The sequence below is a fragment of the Camelus dromedarius genome, chromosome 16, assembly GCF_036321535.1.
Source record: "Camelus dromedarius isolate mCamDro1 chromosome 16, mCamDro1.pat, whole genome shotgun sequence".
In the NCBI taxonomy this organism is placed as follows: domain Eukaryota; kingdom Metazoa; phylum Chordata; class Mammalia; order Artiodactyla; family Camelidae; genus Camelus; species Camelus dromedarius.
This window is the reverse complement of record NC_087451.1, coordinates 53,451,065-53,477,324: the sequence shown is the minus strand read 5'-3', so window position 1 is coordinate 53,477,324 and position 26,260 is coordinate 53,451,065. Positions and strand designations below refer to the sequence as shown.

General features: G+C 40.2%; 1 protein-coding gene and 1 non-coding gene across 3 annotated transcripts; both read left to right on the top strand.

The window, feature by feature from the left end:
• The first annotated feature begins 20,343 nt into the window (after positions 1-20,343).
• On the top strand, positions 20,344-20,616 carry LOC116158022 (small nucleolar RNA U89). The gene has a single exon (XR_004142252.1). It is a non-coding gene; the product is annotated as a small nucleolar RNA U89 (small nucleolar RNA).
• Positions 20,617-22,271: 1,655 nt separating this feature from the next.
• Positions 22,272-25,142, top strand: ATP5MC1 (ATP synthase membrane subunit c locus 1). 2 transcript variants are annotated; one of them, XM_010987959.3, is made up of 5 exons: positions 22,272-22,496; positions 23,055-23,102; positions 23,966-24,043; positions 24,400-24,578; positions 24,925-25,142. In XM_010987959.3, exons 2-5 carry the CDS (start codon positions 23,064-23,066, stop codon positions 25,037-25,039), a joined length of 411 nt encoding a protein of 136 aa, XP_010986261.1. In that variant the 5' UTR covers positions 22,272-22,496; positions 23,055-23,063; the 3' UTR covers positions 25,040-25,142. The 2 variants fall into 2 exon arrangements, with proteins under 2 accessions (XP_010986261.1, XP_010986260.1); XM_010987958.3 differs by having other exon boundaries at positions 22,272-22,566.
• The last annotated feature ends 1,118 nt before the right edge of the window (positions 25,143-26,260 follow it).

Sequence of the window (26,260 nt, the reverse complement as noted above, 5' to 3'; positions counted from 1 at the left end):
GGGAACAGCAGAGAGAAAGAAACACTGTGAACATCTCCTGCGGGTGGGTTCTCCTTCCCACCCCACCTCCCGCACATTCCTCACAGACCACAACCTCCCTCCCTCCCGTTCCCTACCCCACTGGCCAGTCAGTGCCCAGCCCCAAACCTTGTGCCAGAATAGAGTAGGCAGGCTTGTGGTCAAGAGCCCAGACTCTGGAATCAGATAGCCTGGCAGCAACCGTAGGCTAGTTACTTCGCTTCTCTTGGCCTTGGTTTCCCCACTTATAAATGGCAGTGATAATGATATCCTCTGCTTCAGCTAAATGAGTTAAAATGTGCAAAGCATTCAGAACAGGGTCTGACACATTGATTGTAAGCACTCAATAAATGTTCCACTTAATGCATAGCCCTGTGAAATTGGGCCACTTGGAAAGAGGGTCTGATGTAGTGATTAAAAGCACTAGGTTTGGAGGGAGGGTATAGCTCAAGTGGTAGAGTGCATGCTTAGTATGCACGAGGTCCTGGGTTCAATCCCCAGTACCTCCTCTAAAAATAAACAAATCTAATTACCTCCCCCCGCAACCAAAATAAAATAATTAAATAATACAATAATAAAAGCACTAGGTTTAAAGTCTGATAGACTTGCTCTTGAATTCTGACTTCCAACAACTTATTTAACTTCTCTGAATCTCAGTTTCCCAATCCATAAAATGAACCTTATAACATCTACCTCTCATTAGGATCGTTGAGAGGATGAAGTTAGACAGTAAGGCGCTTAGCACAGTGTCTGGCTGAAAGTAAGCACTCAGTAATTGGCCCTGGTTACTGTTACAATTAACTCCTTGAACTTAAGTCCCTTCGTGTGTAAACTGGAGATACCCACCACCCCCCTCCCCCAGGAATTCTGTAAAGCCTGAAGGACGTGCCATCTAGTTTCCCCTTCCCTCTTTCCTGATCTTTTAGGATGTCCCACCTACTGCCTGTGTGACGCTGACTCACCTGTCAAAGCCCACCCAAAATGCTGCCTCTTCCCAGAAGCCTTCCTGGGTCTCCATTCAGTACTTTAGAGCCCCTGACAGGTTCTGACTTGGATTCAGAGGCATTTGGTCCCGATCGTGTCTCCGGTCTATTCTACCCCCTGAGCCAGAAACGCAAGGGGACAGAGCTCTTCCTAGTCAGTATCTTCCCAGTGGAGGAATGTAAGTATATGCAAGACCACCCCTCTCCCACCTGACTTTAAGTCAAGAAAGGTGATGCTTGAGGTCAGCCTTTGTTACTGCCATACTGTGGTGGGCGTGCCTGCAGGGCCCCTGGCAGGAAGAAAGGGGGCCTGGGGGTAGGAGGTGCTGACCTGCAGCCTCAGACTCCATGGCAGCTGAACCATGAGCAGCACCCTGAGCCCTCTGGTGGGGAGTCTGGGCTTCCACGTTCAGACTCCATCCAGCTTATTCCTTCCCAGGGCCTTTTCAAGGGTGTCAAGGGTCCGTCACACTGTAGTGTCGAGTGCCCACATCATGACAAAAATAGTAAGATGCATTCACAGCCCACATGAAATATAATGTATATATAAACTATGTACAAGTGGGGTTGCAGTAATTGGTTAATGTTTTGTCTTATAGCCATTTGTTTAAATATTTATGGATTTCCATTTTGCAATTTCCTTTGTTCATTCTGAAACCAATACCTTTTTTTCCATTTTACAACCATGGTCCCTAGGCCCTAATTCTATGCCTAAAGGATGGGCCAGCAGTGCCCCAGCTACCTAAATCTGCCTGGTTAGAATCCCAGGTCCCAGTGCTTGTCAACTCCAGAGCCCATCTGGACCACGCCCACCCTATCTGTCCACCCACCTATCTACCTATCATCTGTGTATCATCTGTCTAAACCTACCGGTCATCATCCATCTACCATCTATCTAAGCTGCCTAAAGTAGAATACAAGCAACTGGGCAGAAGCTAGAGAAGCCGCGTGTGGTGTGAGACTGCCCTCTAGAGGTTGCTCCAGGAAGGTGCAGGTGGGGAGCCTCTTCTATCAGGCAGAGATCAACCTCACCACCCAACTCATTGACAATTCTGCAGATCCTACCCACACCAGGCGCCATGCCTAATGTCTCATGCTGAAAAATTAGAAGCTAGCAATATAAGCATATTGCTTTGAAATATGGTGGGAATATCAGAGGAAAGAGCTAGAAATGTTCGATGGAAGTATTTGCCACTGAGGGGTGGGACTGGGAAGTAGGGAGGGGTCAGGTACAGAATTGATATTTTCCATTATCAGCTTTTAGTAATATTTGATTTTAAATTATGTACACATTACTTTGACTTGAGAAAATACGTTTTTCACTTTAAAAAAGATAAATGACAAATTAAAAAGAGGAGACTCCACACTAGCAGTCAAGGCTGCTGGAGTGTGAGGGGAATTGGGGAACCCACTTCTGTTCTCACTTGCTTTGCCAAACCACATTCTAGCCCTCTGATTTCAGCAGAGACTGCACAGAGAGGAATAGTACTGGTAATTATCTGACCTAATCCTGAGCTGCCTGGAAATACGGGAGGGGCACTGCCATGAGACTGAAAGCAATGGAATCTGCTTTTCTTTGGGCGAGGGGTAAAGTTTCTCCAGGGGCTGGGACACACAATATTGAGTGTCCTATAAGAGGAAAAGGGGGAGAGAATTGAGCGGACAGAGAAAGCTGAGTGTTTAACATCCACATTAAACACCTTCTTTTCTACAACCTGGGAGGGGAAGACCTTTCCCTTGTCCGGTACAAAGAAACCCATAAGATAAGACTGTTGCCTGCCTTTCTATACTCTACTGCTCTTTTGTATTAGTCACTGTTGCCTGTGTGTTTTGTGAAGGGAAGACAGGCCCATCGTTTTACAGGGGGTCTCTGCTGAGATAGCCGGGAAGGCATCAGTCCACCCTCCACTCCGGATTTCTAGGTGGAGGAACTGTCAGTCACCCCCTTATGGTGTCAGCTTTGCCTGAAGACTCTCTTCTGTCACAGCCACCAGGCCACTACAGCAGTTTCAGGCATAAATCCAGACAACAATGTCCAGAGTGAGAAAAAGGATCATTTATCTTTCTTGTATGTTTTTTAGAAATCCCCTGGCTGACTTCCCCTCATATATTGTTGGCCAAGCCTGGCCAAGTTCAGTGTAGAGGGCCCAACCATCCTGCCTTGCCTGGGACTGAGGGTTTTCTGGGATGTGGGACTTTCATGCTAAAACCAAAACAGTCACCTCAACATCAAAAAAAAGAAAAAAAATCTGATTGAAAAATGGGCAGAAAACCTGAATAGACATTTTTCCAAAGAAGACATACAGATAGCCAACAGACACATGGAAAGCTGTTCAGCATCGTTAATCATCAGGGAAATGCAAATCAAAACCATAATGAGATACCATCTCATACCTGTCTGAATGGCTGTTATCAAAAATATACCAAATAACAAATGTTGGCAAGGATGTGGGGAAAAGGAAACCCTCGTGTACTGTTAGTGGGATTGTAAGTTGGTACAACCACTATGGAAAACAAAATGGTGGTTCCTCAAAAAATTAAAACTAGAACTGCCACATGATCTAGCAATTTCACTTCTGGATATTTACCCAAAGAAAACAAAAACTCTAATTTGAAAAGATAAATGCACCCTTATGTTCCTTGCAGCATTACGTACAATAGTCAAGATACGAAGGCAACCCAAGTGTCCATTGATAAAATGAATGAATAAAGAAGGTGTGGTGTATATATATATATACAATCGACTATTACTCAGCCATTAAAAAAAAAAAAGAAATCTTGCCGCTAGTGACAACATGAATGGATCTAGAGGGTATTATGCTAAGTGAAATCAAAGATAAATAATGTATGATCTCACTTATATGTGGAATCTAAAAAACAAAAGAAAACAAACAAAGCAAAAGGAAACAGACTCATAGATACAAAGAACAAATTTGCCAGAGGGGAGGGGGTGGGAGGTTGAAGTGAAATAGGTGAAGGGATTAAGAAATACAAACCCCCAGTTATAAAATAAATAAACCACAGGGATGTAATAAGCAGCATGAGGAATATAGTCAATAATATTGTAGTAACTTTGTATGGGAACAGATGGGTACTAGACTTATAGCAATAATTTCATAATGTATGCAAATTACTATGTTGTACATCAGAAACTATATTTCAAAAAAAGAAGGAAAGGAAAAATAAATAAATAAAATCAAAACAGTCTCATGCAAACTGGGACAGTTGGTCACCCTGGGCTCATGCTATAATACATGCCTCTGGTGCCCTGCTCAAATCCCCTCTGCTGGGCTGGGGATTTCTCTGACAGTTGACTGCTAATGACCCACAACTTGTCCCCAACTCCAAAAAATTGCCTTCAGCTGAACCAGAGCCACCTTGCTATGGAGGTTCCCCCATCCCCACCACAGTTCCTCCTTAGGGGAGCCGACAGCCAGGGACAGTGAGAGTACAAAAAGTTAGCCTCTTGTCCCAAGATAGGAGCAACTGTGTGGTGCAATTCACGCTCTAGAGCTCCTCATGGGCTCAGATCAAAGCTGATCTCCAAATGAGACAACATCCTGCTTCCCCTTTCCCTGCTTCCTTCAGTTCCCTTCTCCTGAGGTCAGTCCATCCATCAGTCACTTGCACAAGCATCCCTGTCTTAGGCTGTGCTCTAGTGAACCCAACCTAAGACACTTGACCATGGCTAAGCCAGTCAACGACAAGGGAAGTGGAGTTGCCATGACTCACTTCAGGTTCTGCCACTGGAGTTGGGGTGGAGTCCCTTTCTGCTGACATGTAACACCAGCCCAAACCAGTGGACAATTAAGAAGGGAGAGGAAGGTATGGTTATTGGTAAGGCAATCAAACCAACAGAGGTGCTCTAGCAAGTAACACCCTTGAGGGCAGAAAAGAAGTAATCCCATTACATCCGGGCTACACATTGTATAAAGAGCAAGGTTTGGGGTTTTATGAAAGTTAAGCCCCAGCTTTTGCTCCCTGTGAAGTATCCCTGTATCTTTATAATAAATCCTCTCATTTTTAAAAATAAACTAACTTGATTTGGATTCTGTTACTTAAAACCCAAGAGTCCTAGGTGACGTAGAAAGGAGCATTCAGAGTAGGATTCACATAGCAACCCTTGAGAGACAGTGTGGACTTGGCTGAGTAGAGCGGAGGGATGGGAGGAGGAAAATGTGGCCCAAGAAAGGGAAGCTGATGGTCCTTGCTATGTGGTGGTGAAGTAGTTGGTTAAACTCTTCCCTGGTATCTTTTGGTGCTCAGCCCATGTGTCCACTGAGACCAAGGCTTCTGATGATCTTATAAGCAAAACAGAGGGTGTTGGCCATTGCTTGTGGACTTTGGTCAGGTGCAGCCGGAGACAAGCTGTTATCTAGCTGTGGCCCTGTTGACAAAAGATGGTAAAACCCAGGGCGACCTGAGGCTGTTTCAGTCAAGATCGAGTATTAACCTTGAATCCTGCTGATTTGCTGTGTCAGATTCTCTGATTCTCTATAGCTCCCCCACACCCAAGAATGAAGTTAGATCATTGATTAGAAAACTGTAAGATCTTAGCTGTTGGAATGAAGGTATTGATTCATTCATTCAACAGATCATTACTGAGCACCTAGTCTGGGCCAGCTACTGTTCTAAGCACAGTGAACAGAACAGGCCAAGATCCCTGCCCTCAAGGAGCTCATGTAGGAGGGAGAATGATGATAACTACTAGTATTTACTACTATAAACAATTGAATTTGTTTGTAATAGTCAGTACAGAACAGTATGTTAGAAGGTGCTGAGTCCTGTGGAGGAAATAATAGAGCAGGGTAAGAAATTTGGAGACAGTAGGGAAGTGGTGGTTGCAATTTTAATTAGAGAAGTCAGGGCAGCCCTCATTGAAAAGGCAAGATTTGAGCAAAGATATGAAAGAAATGGGAGAAGCAAGAACATGCCTGAGTGTTCAAGCAACAGCCAAAAGGCTCATGGGGCTGGAGCAGGGAATGGGGCGGGGTGGATGGGGGGAGTTGTAGGACAGGTCAGACAGGCAGTGGGGTGGAGGACTTTGGCTTTTACTCTGAGAGAAATGGGACATCATTGCAGGATTTTGAGCAGAGGAGTGACATAGTGTACTTATATCTTAAAAGGATCTCTCTGGCAGCGTTAGATGAGGATAGATGATAGGATAGCAAGTAAAAGCAAGGCAAGTCTCTGCAGTAACCCGGAAGAGAGAATGAAGGGAGCCTCAGGTGGAGCGGTAGCACTGGAGATGTGAAGTCGTCAGATTCTGGATGGATTTTGAAAGCAGAACCAGCATGGTTTCCTGGGATAGAATGTAGGGTTTTCTAAGAGAAAACAGCTTGGTTGAAAAAACAACCAAACCTCAGATCTCTCCAAACCATCTTCCATTGAGCCCCCTCTGCTGGACAAATGTGAAATTGCCTCCCATTTTAAAAGACCCTGATGGGTATGGAATGCAAGGTTGCAGGGTTCACCTTCCAAGGCAGATAAGAGAAGAAAGGTTTCCATCAGGCACCTCCACCCCCATTATTCACCATCCATATAGGAGACCCTACTCACTGGTCTTCTTTGAAGCAGTCCTGAAGGATATTGGTTATGTAAGGGAAGTCCTTCAAGCAGGTAGATCATAGGAACCAAGGAACTCACTCCACTGCTCAGGAAGTGAGTTAATAAAATGATGCCCATGAGATTTGCTGGCTCCATCATTTACCTATATAGACTTGTCCAGCAAGATACAGCCCAGCCCCTGGACCAGTGGCCAAGTGTGGTGCTTTCATAGAAGCTTCCCACTAAACCTTTTCCTTAAGAGTAGCTAATGTGATTTCCTCCCCCACCCCGTGTATTGTATATGAATAATGACTACTGGTGGGCACTACTAATCAGAACTAAAATTGCGATTTTTGTATGATCAGTAATACATAGAGAAAGATACCTTATAATTGATGATAATGTGAGCATGGATGTTTAGGAATATTTTGTATGAGGAAAAATTCAATAAAATTAGATGAACGTGTCTTGGTCAACAAGATGCTGGGAGATGCAAACTGATTTTTAAAACAGATTGCACCATTTGAGATATATATATATATATAGATATAGATATTTTTTAATCTTAAGAGAAAGAGAGAAAATGGGCTGGAATTTGGAAGAACTTTGTGCAAAGATACTGACTGAGATCCTTGGACTGCAGGTCTAAGTTGTGGACAGAATGGAATGCAATCAACCTAGTGCTCCAAAAGATCTGGGCGCTGCACCTGCACAGATGAACCAAGTGCCCATGTTTCCTGTCTTGATCCTTGCACCATCTGAGACCTTTGCTGCAAGGAAGGAAGCCCAAGAGAGTGCAAAGTCGAGCTCTATCTATTGTTTAATCCATAAATAACAAGATGATGTAGAGCCACACTGAGGTAAGATCAAATTAGACAGCCATCACCGGGAGGTGATATTATTGGGGGATAGCTGTCTCATGATGCTGCCTCTGGCTACAAGCTGGACATGGATGATTTTAACTTTGGAAAGAAGGTAAGTAGTGGTTGTCCTTGAAGTGGTTGGATCATGCTTAGAGGGCTCATCTTAGGCTATATTGAGAGAAAAGTATTGAGGAGGAGGGACTAGAATGCAGAGGAGACCTTTTGAGGTATCCGCCTGGCTACCAGGCAGATGAGTCTTCACATCCCTTCTCTAGATGCTGCCCCGCAATTCTTGGTATGGACTCCAACAGTCACATTTGAAGGTTTTTTTTTTTTTAATGTCTAAATACATGGTTTTTAATGTATTTCTTATTTAATTACATTGTGGTCAGAGAATGTGGTCTGTGTGATATTGATTCTTTGATATTTATTTATTGAAGCTTGTTTTGTTACTTAGTAAGTGGTCAATAAGTGTTCCGTGTGTGCTTGGAAAGAAAGTGTACTGTCTAATGCTGAGTACAGAGTTCTGTATACATTCACTAAATGAAAGTAGCTAATTGTGTCATTCAAATCTTCTATATCCTAGTTCATTATTGGTCTGTAGATCTGTCAGTTACTGACAGAGATGTATTAAATCTCCCACTATGATGGTGAATTTCTGGATTTCTCCTTGTAATTCTGTCAGTGCTCACTTTATATGCAGTTACTAGATGCATACATTTTAGATTTATTACATCCTCTTCATGAATTGAACCCTTTATTAATGTGTATATGATCCTCTTTTCTGCAGTAGTGCTTTTGCTTTGAAGGAAATTGTGCCTAATATTAATATTTGGTTATCTAAAGCCAGCTCCTCTTGGCTACTTAAGAGCATTGCTTCAGGGGTCCTCCCTTTTCTTTCCTTTATCATCATTTTTTCCATCTTTGTTGGTTTATTCCAATTAGCATAAAATCATGTTGCTATTTTTTCTATTTTAAAAACAAATTCATTTGACCCCAGTTTCTCCTCTAGCTACACCCTCATTTCTGTGTTTTCCTTTACAGCAAAAGTTCTCCAAAGAATGATATTTAGTCCTCTCCTCCCATTCTCTTATTTTTCTCATTTTCAGTATTTTGTATTATCTTTTTAAATAACCTGCTATTATTTTAGAAGAAATAACAGAAGCATTGTAGAAAATTTTTAAATGTAAGTAAGCAAAAATAATAAAATGAAAACATCGTGTTCTCACCATGTTGAGAGCACTAATGTTCATAACTTAGTACTTCAAGTAACGACTGAATCTTTTAGAAGCATTTTTTTAATGTATGGAGTTTATTTAAATTTATTTTTTATTGAGATAACATTGGTTTATAACATTACATAAGTTTCATGTGTACAACATTGTATTTCTACTTCTGTTTATACTACAGCACGCTCACCACCAAAAATTTAGTTTCCATCCATCACCATACAGTTGACTCAATTTACCCATTTCACCCTCCCTCCCCCCACCCATCCCCTCTGGTAACCACTACTTTGTTCTCTGTTTGTGTTTGCTTTTGTTTGGTTTGGTTTGATCGTTTATTTTGCTTGTTTGTTTTTTATATTCCACATATGAGTGCAATTATGCAGTATCTGTCTTTCTCCATCTGACTTATTTCACTTAGCATAATACCCTCAAGGTCTATCTGTGTTGTCACAAATGGCAAGATTTCATCTTTTTTTGTGCCTGGTAGTATTCCATTATATATATGTAACACATCTTCTTTATTCATTCATCTGTTGATGAGCACCTAGGTTGCTTCCACATCTTGGCTATTGTAAATAATGCTGCAATAAACATAGGGGTGCATCTATCCTTTCAAATTAGTGTTTTCATATTCTTTGGATTCACACCCAAAAATGGGATAGCTGGATCATATGGTAGCTCTAGCCTTAATTTTTTGAGGAATCTCCATACTGTTTTCCACAATGGCTGCACCAATTTACATTGCCACCAACAGTATATGGGTTCAATGTACCAGGGTTTTTGTTTGTTTGTTTGTTTTAGGCAACATGAGGTCACACTGTACCTACCATTTTATAATCTCATTTTATCAATTAATCATCTCTGTCTTTCCAAATTGGAAATTTTTCATTTCAATAACACCTAAACCATAATCAAATTTTCCCAATTATCCCCAGGATGTCCTTTATAACTGATTTGTTCGTATCATATTCAGCCTATGGCCATGCATTGCATCTCGTCACAGTCGCCTTTTTCATGACACTAACTTATGAAAGGCATTACTCCAGATGTCCTACGTTCTGTGTTTGTCTGGTTGCTCCCTCGTGGTATTGTTTTGTTTGTTCCTCTATCTTTTGAATTTCTTATAAACTGAAAGTTAGATCTAAAGGCTTAATGGTTTCCAGGTAAATGACTTTGAGTAAATTTATGATAAATGATGTATATTTCATATTGCATCTCATCATAAAACACAATATCTGGTGATATTGATGTGACAGCACTATTGGACACTGGTTCAGGGTAGGGATAGCCTAATCTCTTTATTATAAATTACGTTTCCCCCTTGTAACTAGAAAGTAACCTGCATGCTGTTACTCTGGCACTACATGATGTCCAGTTCCCTATCTGCTCCTCCTGATGGTTCTAAACCAATTCATAATCTTTGACTGAATAATCTCATAGGGTTTGCAGGATGATGATGTTGAAATTCTAGATTACTCCAGAAGGTTTTTCATTATCAACTCAATCTACTTGATTATTCTAAACTGCAGTTCCCACTCGAAAGGCAAGACAAATGCTTATCTATTTTAATTACCAATTTCCAAAGTAAGTTTTCATTAAACAGCCACTTAAAATGGTGGCAAGTAACTATGTTCTTAAATACACTCTATTCATAATCTTTCACTCCTACCAATCCACAAAACAACTCTTGTTAAGTTCACCAATGACCTCCAGATGGCTAAATTCAGAAGTCAAGTCTAGTTCTCATCTGATTGATCTCTCAGCAGCAGTAGAGACAGTTGGTCACGCCTTCCTTGAAACACTTTCTTCGTTTTACATTCAAGACCCCACTTTGCCTTAATTATCCCCCTATTTCACTAGCCATTCCTTGTAAGACTCCTTTGCTTGCTCCCCTCATTTCCCTGATCTCTTCATATTGGGGTGCCTAAACCTCCCTCCTTGGACTTCTCTCTCTACACTCATTCTTTTTATAACCTTGAACCAAAAGGTATCTTTTTATTGTTAATTTATATAATTGATTTGTCAAAGTAAATGTAATGTATGTTCATTATATACAATTTAGAAAATGCAAAAAAGTAAAAAATAGATTAATTAAGGCATCTGTTACCTTGTAACCTAAAAATCCAGAGGAAACCATTGTTCATAGATACATTTTTCAGATCATTCAGTTCCTCTCTCTCTGGCTAGAAGTTGTGACATGCCATTAAAAGGTACTTACATATCACTTGGATATATTTTCTCCTACTGTAGTTTGAGTATCTGTGTGTGTTCTGTGATACACATACAATATTAAAATTGTGGTAAAATGTACATAACAAAGTTTACAATTTTAACGATTTTTAGACGTACAAACCAGTGGCATTAAGTACATTCACATAGTTGTGCAACCTAAAATATGTAGTTTTAAATCTCTGTAAATTTTTTCATAATTCACGTAACCATACAATTTACCCATTCAAAGCATACAATTCAACAGCTTTTAGTTTATTCACAGAGTTGGGCAATCAGCACCACAATCAAGTTTGGAACATTTTCATCACTTTTAGAAGAAACCCCATACCCGTTAGCAATCACTCCTCATTCAGCCCAGCCCCTGGCCACCACTAATCTACTTTCTGTCTATATATTTGCCTATTCTTGACACATTCTATATAAATAGAATCACATAATATGTGACTTTTGTGCCTGGCTTCTGTCACTAAGCATAATGTTTACAAGTTAATTCAATGTTGTAAAATTTATCAGTACTTCATTCCTTTTTATAACCAACTAATATTCCACTGTATGGGTATGCTATGCTTTATTTAACCGTTCATCAGTTGATGGAAATTTGGGGTGTTTCCACTTTGGGGCTAGGATGAATAAGCTGCCATAAACATTTGTGCACAAGTTTTTCTATGGACATACACTTTAAATTTATTTATTAAAAGTATAGCTGATTTACAGTGTTGCATTGGTTTCTTCTGTACAGCAAATTGATTCAGTTACACATATATACTTTTTCATATTCTTTTCATTACAGGTTATTACAAGTTGTTGTTTATCTACTCTGTATATAGTAGTTTGTATCTGCTAATCTCAAACTCCCAATTTATCCCTCCCCCACCTTTCCCCTTTGGTAACCGTAAGTTTGTTTTCTATGTCTGTTTTCTCTTTCTGTTTTGTAAATAAGCTCATTTGCATCATTTTTTGAGATTCCACATATAAGTGATATCAAATGATATTTGTCTTCCTCTGTCTGACTTACTTCACTTAGTATCATAATCTCCAGGTATGGACACACATTTTGATTTCTCTTTCATTTCTGGGTATATACTAAAGTGGAATTGCTAGGTCATATGGTAATTCTATGCTTTGAGAAACTGCCAAACTATTTTCCAAAGTGGCTGCACCATTTTATATTCCTACCAGCAGTGCATGAGGGATGCGCTGAGGGTTCTGAATTCTCCATATCTTCACCAACACTTGTTATTTTTTTTGTCTTCCTGAGTATGCCCATTATAGTGGGTATAAGTGGTATCTCACTGCAGTTTTGATTTGTATTTCAATTAATGGCAAATGACTGAACATCTTTTCATGAGCTTATTGGCCATTTGAATATCTTTTTTGGAGAAATGTCCCTTCAGATCCTTTGCCCATTTTAAAATTGGTTATTTGATTTTTTATCTTTAAGTTGTAAAAATTCTTCATATATCCTAGATATGTCTCATCAAATATATGATTTGCAAAATTTTCTTGCATTCTGTGGGCTGTCCTCTCACAAACTTGAAGGTATCCTTCAAAAAACAAAAGTTTTTCATGTTGATCATGTTGAGTTTATCTTATTTTTTTGTTACTTGTGCTTTTGGTGTCATATCTTAAAAAAATAGTCTCTAAGCCAAGGTCATGAAGATTTACATCTCTTTTTCTTCTAAAGTATTATAGTTTTAACTCTCATATTTAGGTCTGTCATCCATTTTGAATTAATTTTTGTACATGGTGTGAGGCAGGAGCTCAACTTCATTCTTTTGCATGTGGATATCCAATTTTTCCCAGAACCATTTGTTGACACTAGTATTCTTCCCACACTTCCCCCTGAGTTGTCTTAGAACTCTTGTTGAAAATGAGTTAACTACAATAAGGATTTATTTCCGGATTCAATAATTACATTGATCTATTGTCTAACCTTATGCTAGTACCACACTGTCTTGATTACTGTAGTTTGTAGAACTTTTGAAATTGGCAGGTGAGAGTCCTCAGACTTTGTTCTTCTTTTTCAAGACTGTTTTTGCTGTTCTGGGAACCTGGATTTTCATATGATTTTTAGCATCAGCTCTTCAATTTCTGTAAAGAAGTCAGCTGGGATTTTGACAGAGATTGCACTGAATGTGTAGATCAGCTTGGGGAGCATTGTCATTTTAACAAAGTTAAGTCTTCCAATCTATGAACCTGGGATGTCTTCTTTAATTTCTTTCAATGATATTTATACTTTTTAGTGTACAAGTCTTATACTTATTTTACTAAATTAATTTCTGATAATTTTATTTTCTTTAATGCTATTGTAAATCAAACTGTTTTCTTAATTTCCTTTTTGGTCGTTCGTTGCTACTATACAGTTGATTTCTGTGTATTGATCTTGAGTTCTGCCACATGCTGAATCTGTTTATTAGTTCTAATAGATTTGGGAGAATTCCTTAGGAGTTTCTATATACAAGATCATGTCATCTGCAAATCGGTATGGTTTTATTTCTTCCTTTCTAATACAGATGTCTTTTATTTCTTTTTCATTTCTAATTTTGGTACATTGGCTAGACCCTCCAATACAATGTTGACTAGAAGCAGTAAAAGCAGAAATCTTTGTCTTGTTCCTGCTCTTACGGGGAAAGTATCCAGTCTTTCACCATTAAGTATGATGTTAGCTGTGGGTTTTTAATAGACAGCCTTTATCAAGTTGAGGAAGTTCCCTTCTATTCCCAGTTTATTGAATTTTTTATCACGAAAGGATGTTGGGCTTTGTCAAATGCTTTTTCTGCATCTATTGAGATGGTCATGTGGATTTTGTTCTTTATTCTATTAGTATGTTGTATTGCATTAATTGTTTTTGTATGTTTGACACAACATTGTAAAATGACTATAACTCAATAAAAAATGTTTAAAAAAATTGTTTTTGTATGTTCAACCAACCTTGCTTTCCTAGGATAAATCCCATTCAGTCATGGCATATAATCCTTTTTATGTGTTGCTATATTTGGTTTGATGGTATTTTGTTGAAGGCCCTTGCATCCATATTCATAAAAGATACTGGTCTGTAGTTTTCTTGTGATGTCATTATCTGGTTTTGGTATCACGGTAATGCAGGTCCCATAGAATGAGTTGAGAAATGTTCCCTTCTCTTCTATCTTTTGTAAGAGTTTGTGAAGGATTGATACTAGTTTTTTAAATGTTTGGTAGAATTCACTAGTGAAGCCACCCGGGCCTGGGTTTTCCTTTTTGTGACTTTTTAAAAATTACTAATTCAATCTCTTTACTTGTTATAAGTCTGTTGAGATTTTCTATTTCTTTTTGAGTCAGTTTCAGTAGTTTGTGTCTTTCTAGGAACTTGTCCATGTCATGTAAGTTATCTAATTTATTGGCATATAATTGTTCATAGTATTCCCTTATAATCCATTTTATTTCTGTGAGGTCAATAGTGACATTTCCTCTTTCATTCCTAATTTTAGCAATTTGTCTTCTGTTTTTCTTGGTTAGTCTACCTAAAGGTTTGTCAATATTGTTAATTTTTCAAAGAATCAACTTTTAGTTTTGTTGATTTTCTCTATCATCTATTCTCTGTTTCATTTATTTCCATGCTATCTTTATTATTTCCTTTCTTCTGCTTGCTCTGGGTTTAGTTTTCTCTTCTTTTTCTAGTTTCTTAAAGTAGATTGGGTTGTTGATTTGAGATCTTCCCTTTTTTTGTTTGTTTGGGGGTTTTTTGGTTTGTTTGTTTGTTTGTTTGGGGGGTAATTAGGTTTATTTATTTAGTTAGTTATTTTAATGAAGGTACTGGGGATTGAACCTAGGACCTTATGCATGCTAAGCATGTACTTTAACCACGGAGCTATACCCTCCCCCTGAGATCTTCCTTATTTTTTAATATAGGTATTTATAGCTATAAAATTACTTCTAAGTACAGCTTTAGCTGCATCCTATGAAGTTTGGTACCTTGTGTTTTTGTTTTCAGTTATCTCAAAGTGTTTTCTAATTTTCATTGAGGCTTCCTGTTTGACTCATTAATTATTCAGGGACATATTTTCTAATTTCCACATATTTGTGAATTTCTTCCCTGTGTCAAATAGATGTTTCTAGTATGTCATTTTAACTCTCTTGTTGTTTCTTTTACTGTATTTTAAAAAGTTACTTTCTTAATGGTTATCCTGAAGATTATAATTAACATCTCAACTTAAAATAATGTGGTTCAGATTAATACTAACTCTTTTTTTCTTTTCCCCTTAATGGGGGCACTGGGGATTGAACCCAGAACCTTGTGCACACTGAGTACACACTCTACCACTGAGCTATATCCTCCACACCCAGATTAATACTAACTTAATTTTGATAGCATACAAAAACTTTACTCCAGGATAGCTTAACTCCTTGCCCTCTCCTTTCTATTATTACTGTCTTATAAACTACATTTTTAGATATTAAGAACCCTATTAACACAACTTTATAATTATTGTTTTATATAATTGTCCCTTTTTCTCTTTTTTTAATTGCAGTATAGTCCGTTTACAATGTGTCAACTTCTGGTGTACAGCATAATGTTTCAGTCATACATATAAACACATATATTCATTTTCATATTCTTTTTCATTGTAGGTTACTAAAGATATTGAATGTAGTTCCTATGCTATACAGAAGGAACTTGTTTATCTATTTTGTATTTAATGGTTAGTATGTAATTGTCTATTAAATCAGGTAGAAGAGAAGAATTATTAAAAAATACATTCATATTGTCTTTTATATTTACCTATCTATTTACTTTTGCTAATGCTCTTTATTTCTTCATGTGGATTTGAATTACTGTCTAGGGCCCTATCATTTCAGCATGAAGAACTTCCCTTTAGTATTTCTTGTAGGGCAATTCTGTAGTGATGAATTTTCTCAGTCTTTATTTATCTGGGAGTGTCTTAATTTCTCCTATGGCCTTTCAAGGATATTTTTGCTAGATATAGAGCTCTTGGTTGACAGTCCTTTTCTTTCAGCACTTTAAACGTGTTCTCCCACTAACTTCTGGCCTCCATAGTTTATGGTGAGAAATCAGCTGTTAATCTTATTGAGGATTCCTTGTCCATGATGAGTCACTTTTCTCTTGCTGCTATGAAGTCTCTCTCTTCATCTTTGTCTTTTGACAATTTGGCTACCATATGCCTAGGTGTGATACACTCTTTGATGATCTCATCTAGTCTCAGGATGTTAAATGCCAACTATGTACTGATGATTCCCAAATACATATTTCGAGCCCAGATTTCTCCTAGACCCCACACTCATATATTCAAATGCCTAAATGTTGTCCCTCACTTGAAATGTATAACAGTCATCTCAAACTTAATATGATAAAATTGAAATCTTAATCCCACTTTCCAAGAAAAAAAAAAAACCTTGCTATAATCATGGTCAAACTTTATCTCAGTTAATGGCAACTCCATTATTCCAGCTATTCAAGCTAGAAGCCTTGAAGTCATCTTTAATTCCTCTCATTCTCTTATCCTTGTCATTCATTAATAGTGGTTATGTTGTCTCTACCTTCAAATTAAAACCAGAATCCTATCATTTCTTACCACTTCCACTGCTACCATCTTGGCAAAGCCACACTATCTCTCATCTAAGTTATTACAATAACCACCAGTTGGCATCCCTGTTTGTCCCCCTGTCTCCCTACCTCTACCTCAATACTCAATTCTCAGTTATACTTTTAAAACATAAGTCAGACTATGTCACTTCTCTACTCAAAACTCTCTAATGAGTCACAGTTTCACTCAGAGTAAAAGCCAAAATTCGTATAAAGCTAACATTTACAAGGCCTCCTCTCCCACCCCTACTCCTACCACCATTATCTGTCTGACTTCAGCTCCAATGATGCGCCCTCTTGCTCCCTCCTCTCTATTCAAACTGGTCTATCCCTATTCCTAGAATATGTTAATCAGGCTTTTGCCACAGGGCCTTTGTACTTGCTGTTCTTTCAGCCTGGAATATGTTCTCCCCAGATATCCTTATGCCTTACCACCTCTCCTTCAAGTCTTTGTTCAAATGTTACCTTCTCAGTGAAACTTTCCATTGTAGATAAATTGTTTTTTCTCTGTGGTAGCTTTTAATATCTTCTCTTTGTAGAGTGGTCTGCAGTTTGACTAAAATGGGAATAGTAGTGGATTTTTCTTTTTCTATATAGCTGTTGTACTTGGGATTTGTTGAGATTCCTAAACCAAAGGATTCGTGTCTTTCAACAGTCTGTAAATTTCTCAGCCATTATATTTCCAAATACTGACTCTTTCCCATTTTCTCTATTCTCTCCTTCTAATATTCTAATCAGATGTATGTTAGCTCTCATTCTGCCTTCCATGTCCCTTAACCTCCTTTTCATACTTTTGATCTTTTATTTCTTTGTATTTGAACCTGAATAATTTTCTCAGACCTATTTTCAGCTGAACTTCAATTGTCATTAATCTCTTTTTTAGCCTATCCGTTAAGTTTTTTCTTAATTTTAATTACTATGCTTTTCATTCTTTAAAGTTCCATTTATTTCTTTTTCAAATCTGCAAGTTCTTTTTTATACCATCTTGATTTTTTTCTTTATGTCTTTGTAAACATACTTAGTTTTAAATAACAATAAACACATCTGTGACACTATGTCTGTGACAACCCTGTGAAAGGAAGTGGTGGAAAGAGAAATTAATCAACTTGCCCAAGATCACCCGGACAGTAAGTAGAATGCCTGGACTAGAATACTGGCAGTCTGGCTTTAAAGTCCATACTCTTAATCACAATATTTTACTACCTCCTGTAAGCTGAGTTGCCATCTGAATATTGTGTTACCAGAAATTCGTGCTTTTTGTTATGTTTGCTGATCCTTGCTCATTGTGGATTGTTTCTTTGTGAAGATCACTTTTCAGTTACTGTGGGAATTCTGCATGGGCCCAGAGGAGTTTTACATTGTTTTGTCCCAGGGACATCCCCAGCCTAGAACCACTTTTAATGTCAATTCCTTAGCTTGGACATTCCTGGACACAGGGTAAAGATTTGAATCCAACATAAAGTATAATCTTGTCATTATAAATTCTCAGGAAAGTTTTTTGTCCCCACCCAGACCCAAGAATAGGCAGACAAGCTTCCTTCTTACCTCCCTGTGAATGGTAGTCCACATCTGAAGTCCATCCTTCAAAAGGTGTAGCCTTTTGAGGATCTTAGCTTTATTTAGAAATTTCAATTCTAACTCCTTATCTTATACAGATCCGAAACCCTTCTCTCCCTATAGGGGATTAAAACTCAAGTCACTTAATTTCTGTGACTGATACCCCTTTCTCTATCCCACTATATTCCCAGCCATGGCGGCTTCAGTTTAATATTACATGTTTACTGCTTTGGTTTTATGTTCTCTCTTTGTTTTAGGTCCCTAAGGACTCGCCTTACTTTCTTGTGAGCTCAGCTATGCATTTAAAAGCTAGCATTTATCACCATGAATCATCTCTCTCCTTACCCCCACCAAAGAAACTCTCCTTTTATATTTGTTACCATTGTTGTTACAGAATATATCATCACCAGCTGGGTCATTTGGCAAAGGAGGTATTTTTTCAGACTGTGGGAAATTGGTAATTTGGATATAATATAGAATACATTTTCTTTTAGCTGTCAAAAACAAGGCTCTGCATTTAAAAATATACTTGTTATATTTTATGTAACGTTTTTAGGTGTGTGGCAGAGGATTTTCAGAATACTTGGTCTGGCCATATTGCCAGAAATGGAAATGTGGCAGTCATATTTCAGCTGTGCCCTGGCCATGACTGACTGGTATACCAAACTCTCCTGTGTTTTTACACATACTGTTCACTCTGCCTGGAAGAGTGTCATCCATTGTCACTCTCTCCCTTGATCTATCTAGCCAACATATATTTATCCTCAAAACTCAGCCCAGAAATCTTTTTTTCTTTTCAAAAAGACCTTCCTTGTTTCTCTCCAGATGGACTTAGTCCCTCCCTTCTTTGTATTTTGCAGGTAGTTTTCTTGTTGTGCTTATTAAGGTAATAGCTTTAAGCATTTATTTACCTATTTATTTTCTTGCTAATTCTGAGTTTCTTTAGTGTGAAAACTGGTTTTATTCATCTGTGTACTTCCAACACCAAGTGCGGTGCTTGGAGCTGTTAAGTGCTCAGAAATGAACTTCTAAAGGAAGAGTGAAGAACTGGGCTCAAAGGAAGTGAAGATGTGAAATGAGACTCTGGGTGGAAGAGGTGGGTTTTGAAGAGAGTCAGAAATGCCTTTGGAAAGAGGGACCTGATGGCTTACTACCCACAAGTTTACCCTTTGTCACCTTCATCAAAAGCTTTTCTGCCTACTCAGAAATCCTCTCAGAGTTCTACAGAATTTTTTGGGCCTCTCCAAGACAGCTGGTACAACCCCCAAGATGTCAGATCTGGATTTGAGGTTTCCCAACTACCTTCCACTTCCCACAGCCTCTCCAAGTTTACCAGCACCTTTTACTTCAATAATTAAAGGAGCACCTCCACATGTACTAGCTCATTTACTCATAACAATACTGTTGACAAAGAGTTATCTCCCATTTATAGATGACAACAGAGCCTTAGAGAGGTTGAGTCTTGCCCCAAATCACACAACAGTAAGTAGCAGTGCTAGGATCTGAATCCTGCTTATTTAACTCCAAAATCCACATTCTAAACATGGCACTGAACTGCCTGATTTCCAGCAGGTCATAGGATAAACTTGACAATTTTGAATGTGTGCTATGAGTAGAGCTGTGTGATAAATCTGCTTATGAAAAAAAAAATTAATATGTGGAGACAAAGTTAGGGATGACCCCCATGAAAATATAACCTGTCCTAGAGTAGTAACAGGCAGGGAATATTCACCAAACACAGACCTATGCCTGGCATTTATTTTATCTCATATTTCTATAAGGTAAGTAGTATTAACCTTGTTTTATAGGTTCTCCAGTTTTAGGGAGGCTCAAGAGCTAATGGTTAAATGTTTTGGACCCAGACCTACCTCGGTTCAAATACTGATTTCACTTCTTACCAAATATGCCAAACTTGAAAAAAGATGTTCTGTAACATGGAGAAATCTGTAAAATGGGGATAATAATACCCACTTAAAGGATTTTTGTAAGGATTAAATCCTATTACAGGTGAATGAACCTAACACAATGCTTGCCATGTGATAAGTCCTCGACAAATGGTAACTTATTGCACTAAAGTCAAAAGAGATTTGGTAATCTGCTCAGATACACATATCCAGTTATACGGTAGAGCCGGGATAGGAACTCAAGTCTTCATGATTTCAAAACTCCACATTCTTTCCATTATACAATTTTGGCAGGATATCTGAAGTCTCAATCTTATATTTTTTCTGAGTCCAGAGTCTTGACTTTCCAGATTAGCATAATTGTTAATATATTTCTAATATACATTTAATACATACTCATAAAAATATAAATCAATCTTATTACATCATCTAGAATTAACTATTAATACTGTTTTATTTTCTTTTCATCTTTTTTCCATTTTTTTCACAATACTACACAGTTCTGCACTTCCATCTTTAAAATTTGCCTTACATCATGAAATTTTTCTCAGTATAAAATACTCCTGAAACATGGCTTTACTGGACTTGCCTCAGTTTCTGCAGCTTCCTCCTGTTCCTGGCAGCTGCCTGCAGGGAATTTCACAGGTAGGGACCAAAATAGGGCCAGGCACAAGCCTCCTGAATGCAATCTTGGATCTGACACCCCAGAGGAGGGCTGGGGTGAGGGGAGTAAGGATGAGGCCAGGGATTGAGACTTGACCTTGGGTGAACCCTTTACCCCACCATACTTGCCTCAGAGAAGCACTAGGCAAGAACTCTGGCTACATCAAAATAGCACAAGATCCGGGCAGCCCAGAACATCTACAAGATAATCACTCCATCACAGAATCCTATCTATCTCACCGCTGACAAGCTTGTACTGAACCGACAGCATAAAAATTTCACCTCATGAAAAAGTTTCACCTCAAAGTGATAGCTACATCAAGGGTAATAATTGAGCCTGGTGATCAAGAACTCAACTCACAGAGAAGTGGATCTCTTTCTCCTCTGGTTTTTGAGGAGGCAGTTTGGGGTTTAGTACACCCTCATGCTGCCTCAGTATCATATGATGGTCCCCTCTGCATCTGTCCTCCAACTCTTTTTGAATAAATGACAACTGACTCATTTTCAGAGAAATGACTAACCTCCCTTATGTTGGCCAGGGGTGTTGGGGTAGTGTGTGATGTCTCGGTGATTTTCTAGTGTTGGTTCTTCCCTCGAGGCTGAGAGATGACAACCATCATTCCAGGAATTCTTAATAAATTTTTATTATTTAAGCTGAAAAACAAACAAACAAAAAAGATTATTTTAAATGTCTGCTTATTTCATCAAGTGAAATTATCATAAATCACTTAACTATTTATCATTTACTTGTTTCCAATTTTGATAAACTCTGCAATGTACATCCTTTGAAGAAAATCTTTGCATTTCTGATTTTTTTCTCCAGGATAGATTTCTGTAAGTGATATTCTGCGTCAAAGAGGATGGAGAGTTTAAAGGCTCCCAATTCCTCAAGAATTTCTGGGTCAAACAGGATGGACCATTCAAAGCCTTTCAGTCAACAATGCCAAACTGCTTTCAAGAAAAGTTCCAACTCATACTCTCACCAGCAGTACAGAAGTGCCTGGCTCACATTAATGAAAAGAACTGTGTTCTTTCGATAAATGTGAAATGTTCAGTTTAAACTTCTATTTCTTTGAATAGTGAAGCAGAACATTCTTTCCTCCCATTTATATTTCTTCTTCAGTGAACTACCTGTTCCTATCCTTTGGTCGGTTCTCTATCAGGGTATTAAGTGTTTTATCCTTAGAATGTTGTTTTCACAACACGAAAATATTTTTTTAAAAAAACAGAAACCAACTGGTTGCTAGTACATGACTGCTCAACACCAGCAAAGGTCCACATAAGCGCGTTCGCCCACCAGCGAAGTTCCGAGCCAGCAATCGTTCTTTAAGCTCCCCAGCGGACGCTACGCTTCCTCGAATCACTAGCGCGCGAATTGCTGCAAAGGCTTTGGCTCTCCCAGCCTCGGGAAGAACGTCTCGCGGGATCTCTGCCGTCCGGGGATGGGGCGGGGCGTGGAAACTGAGGGGGCTGACCAGACTACAAATCCCAACATGCAACGCGCCTCAAGGCTCGAGCGCTCGAATGAAGGCTAAGGTCCAAGGTCATGTGTCTTTCTGCGGAAGGCGTCCGGTCATCTCTCCCACGCCTTTTTCTGCAGCTTTCCACCTTGGCCGCCATTTTGTGCGGGATGTTACGGAACCTCTGAGTCCAGCCGACTCTATGGTCGAGCACTTCAGGGATTGACCAATCGGAAGCCAGATCTCGAAGAAAAACCCCGCCTTTACCCGCATGGAGGCGGGAACTGCCACGAAGCTCCTGTGGAGACAAAGGAAGAAGCTGCGGAAAACCACTAAGAAAGGAGGACTTGAGGATGTTAACCAATGAAGGCGTGGGGGATTGCGGCCAATGAGAGTGGGGGGAGCCCCGGACACGTGGGTCTGTAGCTGAGCTCTGAGTCCTAGGGCTAAAGCCGGGAGGTGAGTCAGTCACCTTGAGCCGAGCGAGCGCTGTGGTCCTAGCAGGGGCAGCAGGGCAGTGGGAGTGCAGGTGACTTGGGGCCGAAAGCCATCAAGCGGCAGGGTTATGTGGAGGGGAATTTGCCCCTCGGGCCGGGAAAGGCGATGGGGGTCTATAGCCTTAACAATGTTAATTACCAACGGTAATGATCGATTAACTGTCCCAGTAGGCCATGGACAGCTGTGTAAAATGGGCAGGAGCCTGAGCGGCACCTGCCCAGTTTCTGCCTCCAGTCTTCCCGGGAGACCATTCTCTTTGGGCAACATTTCCCTCCTGGGGCTCGGGCCTCCTTCCTCTACTTTCGATCTCCATGACCTTCCTTTGCAGACCTGTCGCTCTAAAAGTGGTGGACCGGGAGTTCGCGCTGTCCCTCTGACCTCTAATGTTCTCCTCAGCTGGGGCACGGTTCGAGGAAGAGCGTGGTCCGGGGACGACGGGCCGGGTGAAGGGGACGACCGAAGGTCGTCACTCTAAGCAAACAACCAGGCTGTCAATGGATTTTTTTTTTCCTTCTGCAGACTGAAAAAATGCAGACCACCGGGGCGCTACTCATTCCTCCTGCTCTGGTAAGCTGCTCCTCCGGAGTGGGAGACTTCATTGTTTAATGAATGAATTGAGAGGAGCTTGGCATCCTGATGATGTTGCCCCTTTAGGGAAGCTGTGGGATGTGATGCAGTTAACCTCTGATTACTTGGGCCTGTAAATCAATCTGTCTTGGCTTTGGAATGTGTTGAGAGTCTGCATCTGACCTTTACCCCTAGTCTGGCTTGGCCATAGCCGGACAGTCCACTGAAACAATGATTCTCAAATTTGGCTGCACATTGGAATCACCTAGGGAGCTTTTAAAAATCCTGATGCCCAGGCTGCACCCTGCGAGGTGGGATCCATGCATCTGTATTAGGACTGCTAAATTATATTTCTTGAAATAGCGCAAGAAAGCCTCCTTACAGGAGTCTCTGCTTAGGTGGTTGTTTCAGGAACCTCAGCTGACTTACTGACCCACTCCATTCAGAATGTGTAACAGTGACTGCATTTTAGCATAATAATATTTTCCCGTTCTGATTTCTTTGGTGATCTGGATATAAACCTTCTTTCCTGTACTTGGTTTGATGTTAGTGTGGCGTTTTGTTCCATTCTGAATTACTGATAAGGGCTGTGCCCATGGAAGTGAATTTTATCACTCAGTTTTAAATGGGAAGGTTGCTACTGCTGACTACACCAGGGTCTCAGGACAGCTGTCTCTGGTGCAGGCCTGACTGGTACACATAGGACTACATTAACTGACCTTGAAACAGAGTAGGCTTGTTTTATTTATAATATTTGTAGTTACTTTTCACAGAAGCTCAGCAATTAGGGCTTTTTGGTTTGTTTGAAGGGTTTTTTTTTTTTCTTGCCTGATTTAGGGGAGTGTGTCTTTCTGATTTTATAGATCCGCTCTTGTACCAGGGGTCTAATCAGGCCTGTGTCTGCCTCCTTCCTGAGTAGGCCAGAGATCCCATCTGAACAGGTAATGGAGAATGGGTCCTCTTAAGAATTTCCTTAGACTGGGGAACTTTAATTAAGTTGAGTTGCCTTTGGGCCAAAGTGGGGGGAGTGTTAGAGAATCTGTGGTGCTTTAATAGTTCTGAGTAGGTGAGGTTCTTGGAAAAGTGAAGTTTCCCTAGCCCTACCTGGAAATGGACCCTAAGACTAATTCCCAGCATGCTCTGCAGTCTGAGCATTCCACACTTCCTAAGCAATTTGTCAACAATTTCAGGGCTCAGGTGGGTGGGATGGGGGGTGGAGTCAGCCACCTGTCCTTGTGCCTCACTATCTCCCTTCCTCTCTCTCTTTCTCTCCTTCCCTCTCTACCCCTCCTTCTAGCCTTCCAACAGCAGCATCCCGCTCCAGGTGGCCAGGCGGGAGTTCCAGACCAGTGTTGTCTCCCGGGACATTGACACAGCGGCCAAGTTTATTGGTGCTGGGGCCGCCACAGTTGGTGTGGCTGGTTCGGGGGCCGGCATTGGAACAGTGTTTGGCAGCTTGATCATTGGCTATGCCAGGTAAGTTGGGGTGGCCTCAAGCATCTCCTACTGTAAATTTCACCCTATTTGGAGGAAGCTTCAGCAGAGATCCTTCTAGCTTTGAGTTGATTTCATCTACCTGTTTTTTTCCAGTGGCCTCTGAATCAGAATTTAAATAAATATGTTTCCAGCCTGGCTCATTTAAACTCACCATGTTGGTACTCTGCCTGTCTGTCCAGTCCCCACGATATATGCAAGCTAAGCCCTCTCCCAGTTTCAGCACTCCCCATTCACTTCACCTGCCTGCATCCTCCATCACCATCACCCATGACCCATGCCCTCACCCCTTCCTTCCCTTGGGCTAGCTTCGGTCTCTCCCCGGCAGGAACCCGTCTCTGAAGCAGCAGCTCTTCTCCTATGCCATTCTGGGTTTTGCCCTGTCTGAGGCCATGGGACTCTTCTGTTTGATGGTTGCCTTCCTCATCCTTTTCGCCATGTGAGGCTCCGTGGAAGTCGCCTACCCATCCCTGCTGCTTCGACCCCAGGCCATGCCCGGTGCTGGAGTGTGCTAAGCTTTACCATTAAACAGGACGTTTCTCTAAACCCATATGCCTGCGCCTCTGTCCTTTGCCCTTGGGTAAGGCCTTCATGGAAAGGCGGGACAAGGGAAGTGGGATTGGGTCAGCCATTGGTGATTAGGGTCTCCTCAGGAGTGAGAAGCAGCATTGGTGTGACTAAGAACATCTCCCGGGGGAGCATGGATTTGTGTAATATTATTGGTGTGATAATTTGTAAAATTTTTGAGGGGCTTAATTTGCACCAAGCTCTGTACCCAGTGTTTTACATTTGTTATCTCAACAACCCTATGAATTATAAGTACAATGATTATACCTGTTTTGCAAATGAGGGGACTGATGCTTAAGGAAGCAAAATAACTTGTCCAACATCACAGACTGGTAAGTGGCAGAACTGGGGACTCCCCCCTCAGGCCGGCTTTAAACCTTTACCTGCTGTGCTGTCCCATCTGTTTTCGTTTTGGCCACACAGTTGAGGTAGCACAGATAGGGAAACTTCATCCCAAAGAAGTTGTATAGCACGTTAGAGGTGGAGGGAGCCTCCATCTGCCTGCACTTAGCCCCACCTGTAAGTTTCATTTTTGTTCCCAACTGGCCTTTCTTAGAGCGCCTAAACGTGCTTGAATAAAACAGATAAGGGACACGGTCTCTGTTCATGGGGGCTTTACAGTTTTTTATCCCTATCTTTGATAAGGATGAAAAGGGTGTTTCGGGGGGTGAACCAACTAACAAGTTGTTTACAGAGCTCCACACAGCATCTTCCTTGTGGTTTCAGTCTGTGCCCAGCAGGTGCCCCCAACTTGGCTACAGTGGAACTAAAGACCCAGGTAAGAGAAAGCTAGGCTGATATAATCACAGAATGAACTTAGGTGCTGGTAGATATTGTCTGCCCCAAATTGGGTGGTTTCAAAAGGAGTAATAACATAAGTGGCACCCATTTTTTGAAAACCTTATATCTCAACTTACTGCAAAACTGACTAGTGAGACCAAGAACATTCCTAATTAGTGTTAACATCTTCCAGCTGACGGGTAGCTAGCAAAAAGGGTTAAAACACCAAAATATGTGAGTCAAAAAGAATGGATTCAATTTATATGCAATTTAAAGACAGTCATACAGGTATTTAGGTGTTAAGCATCCTCCTAGGA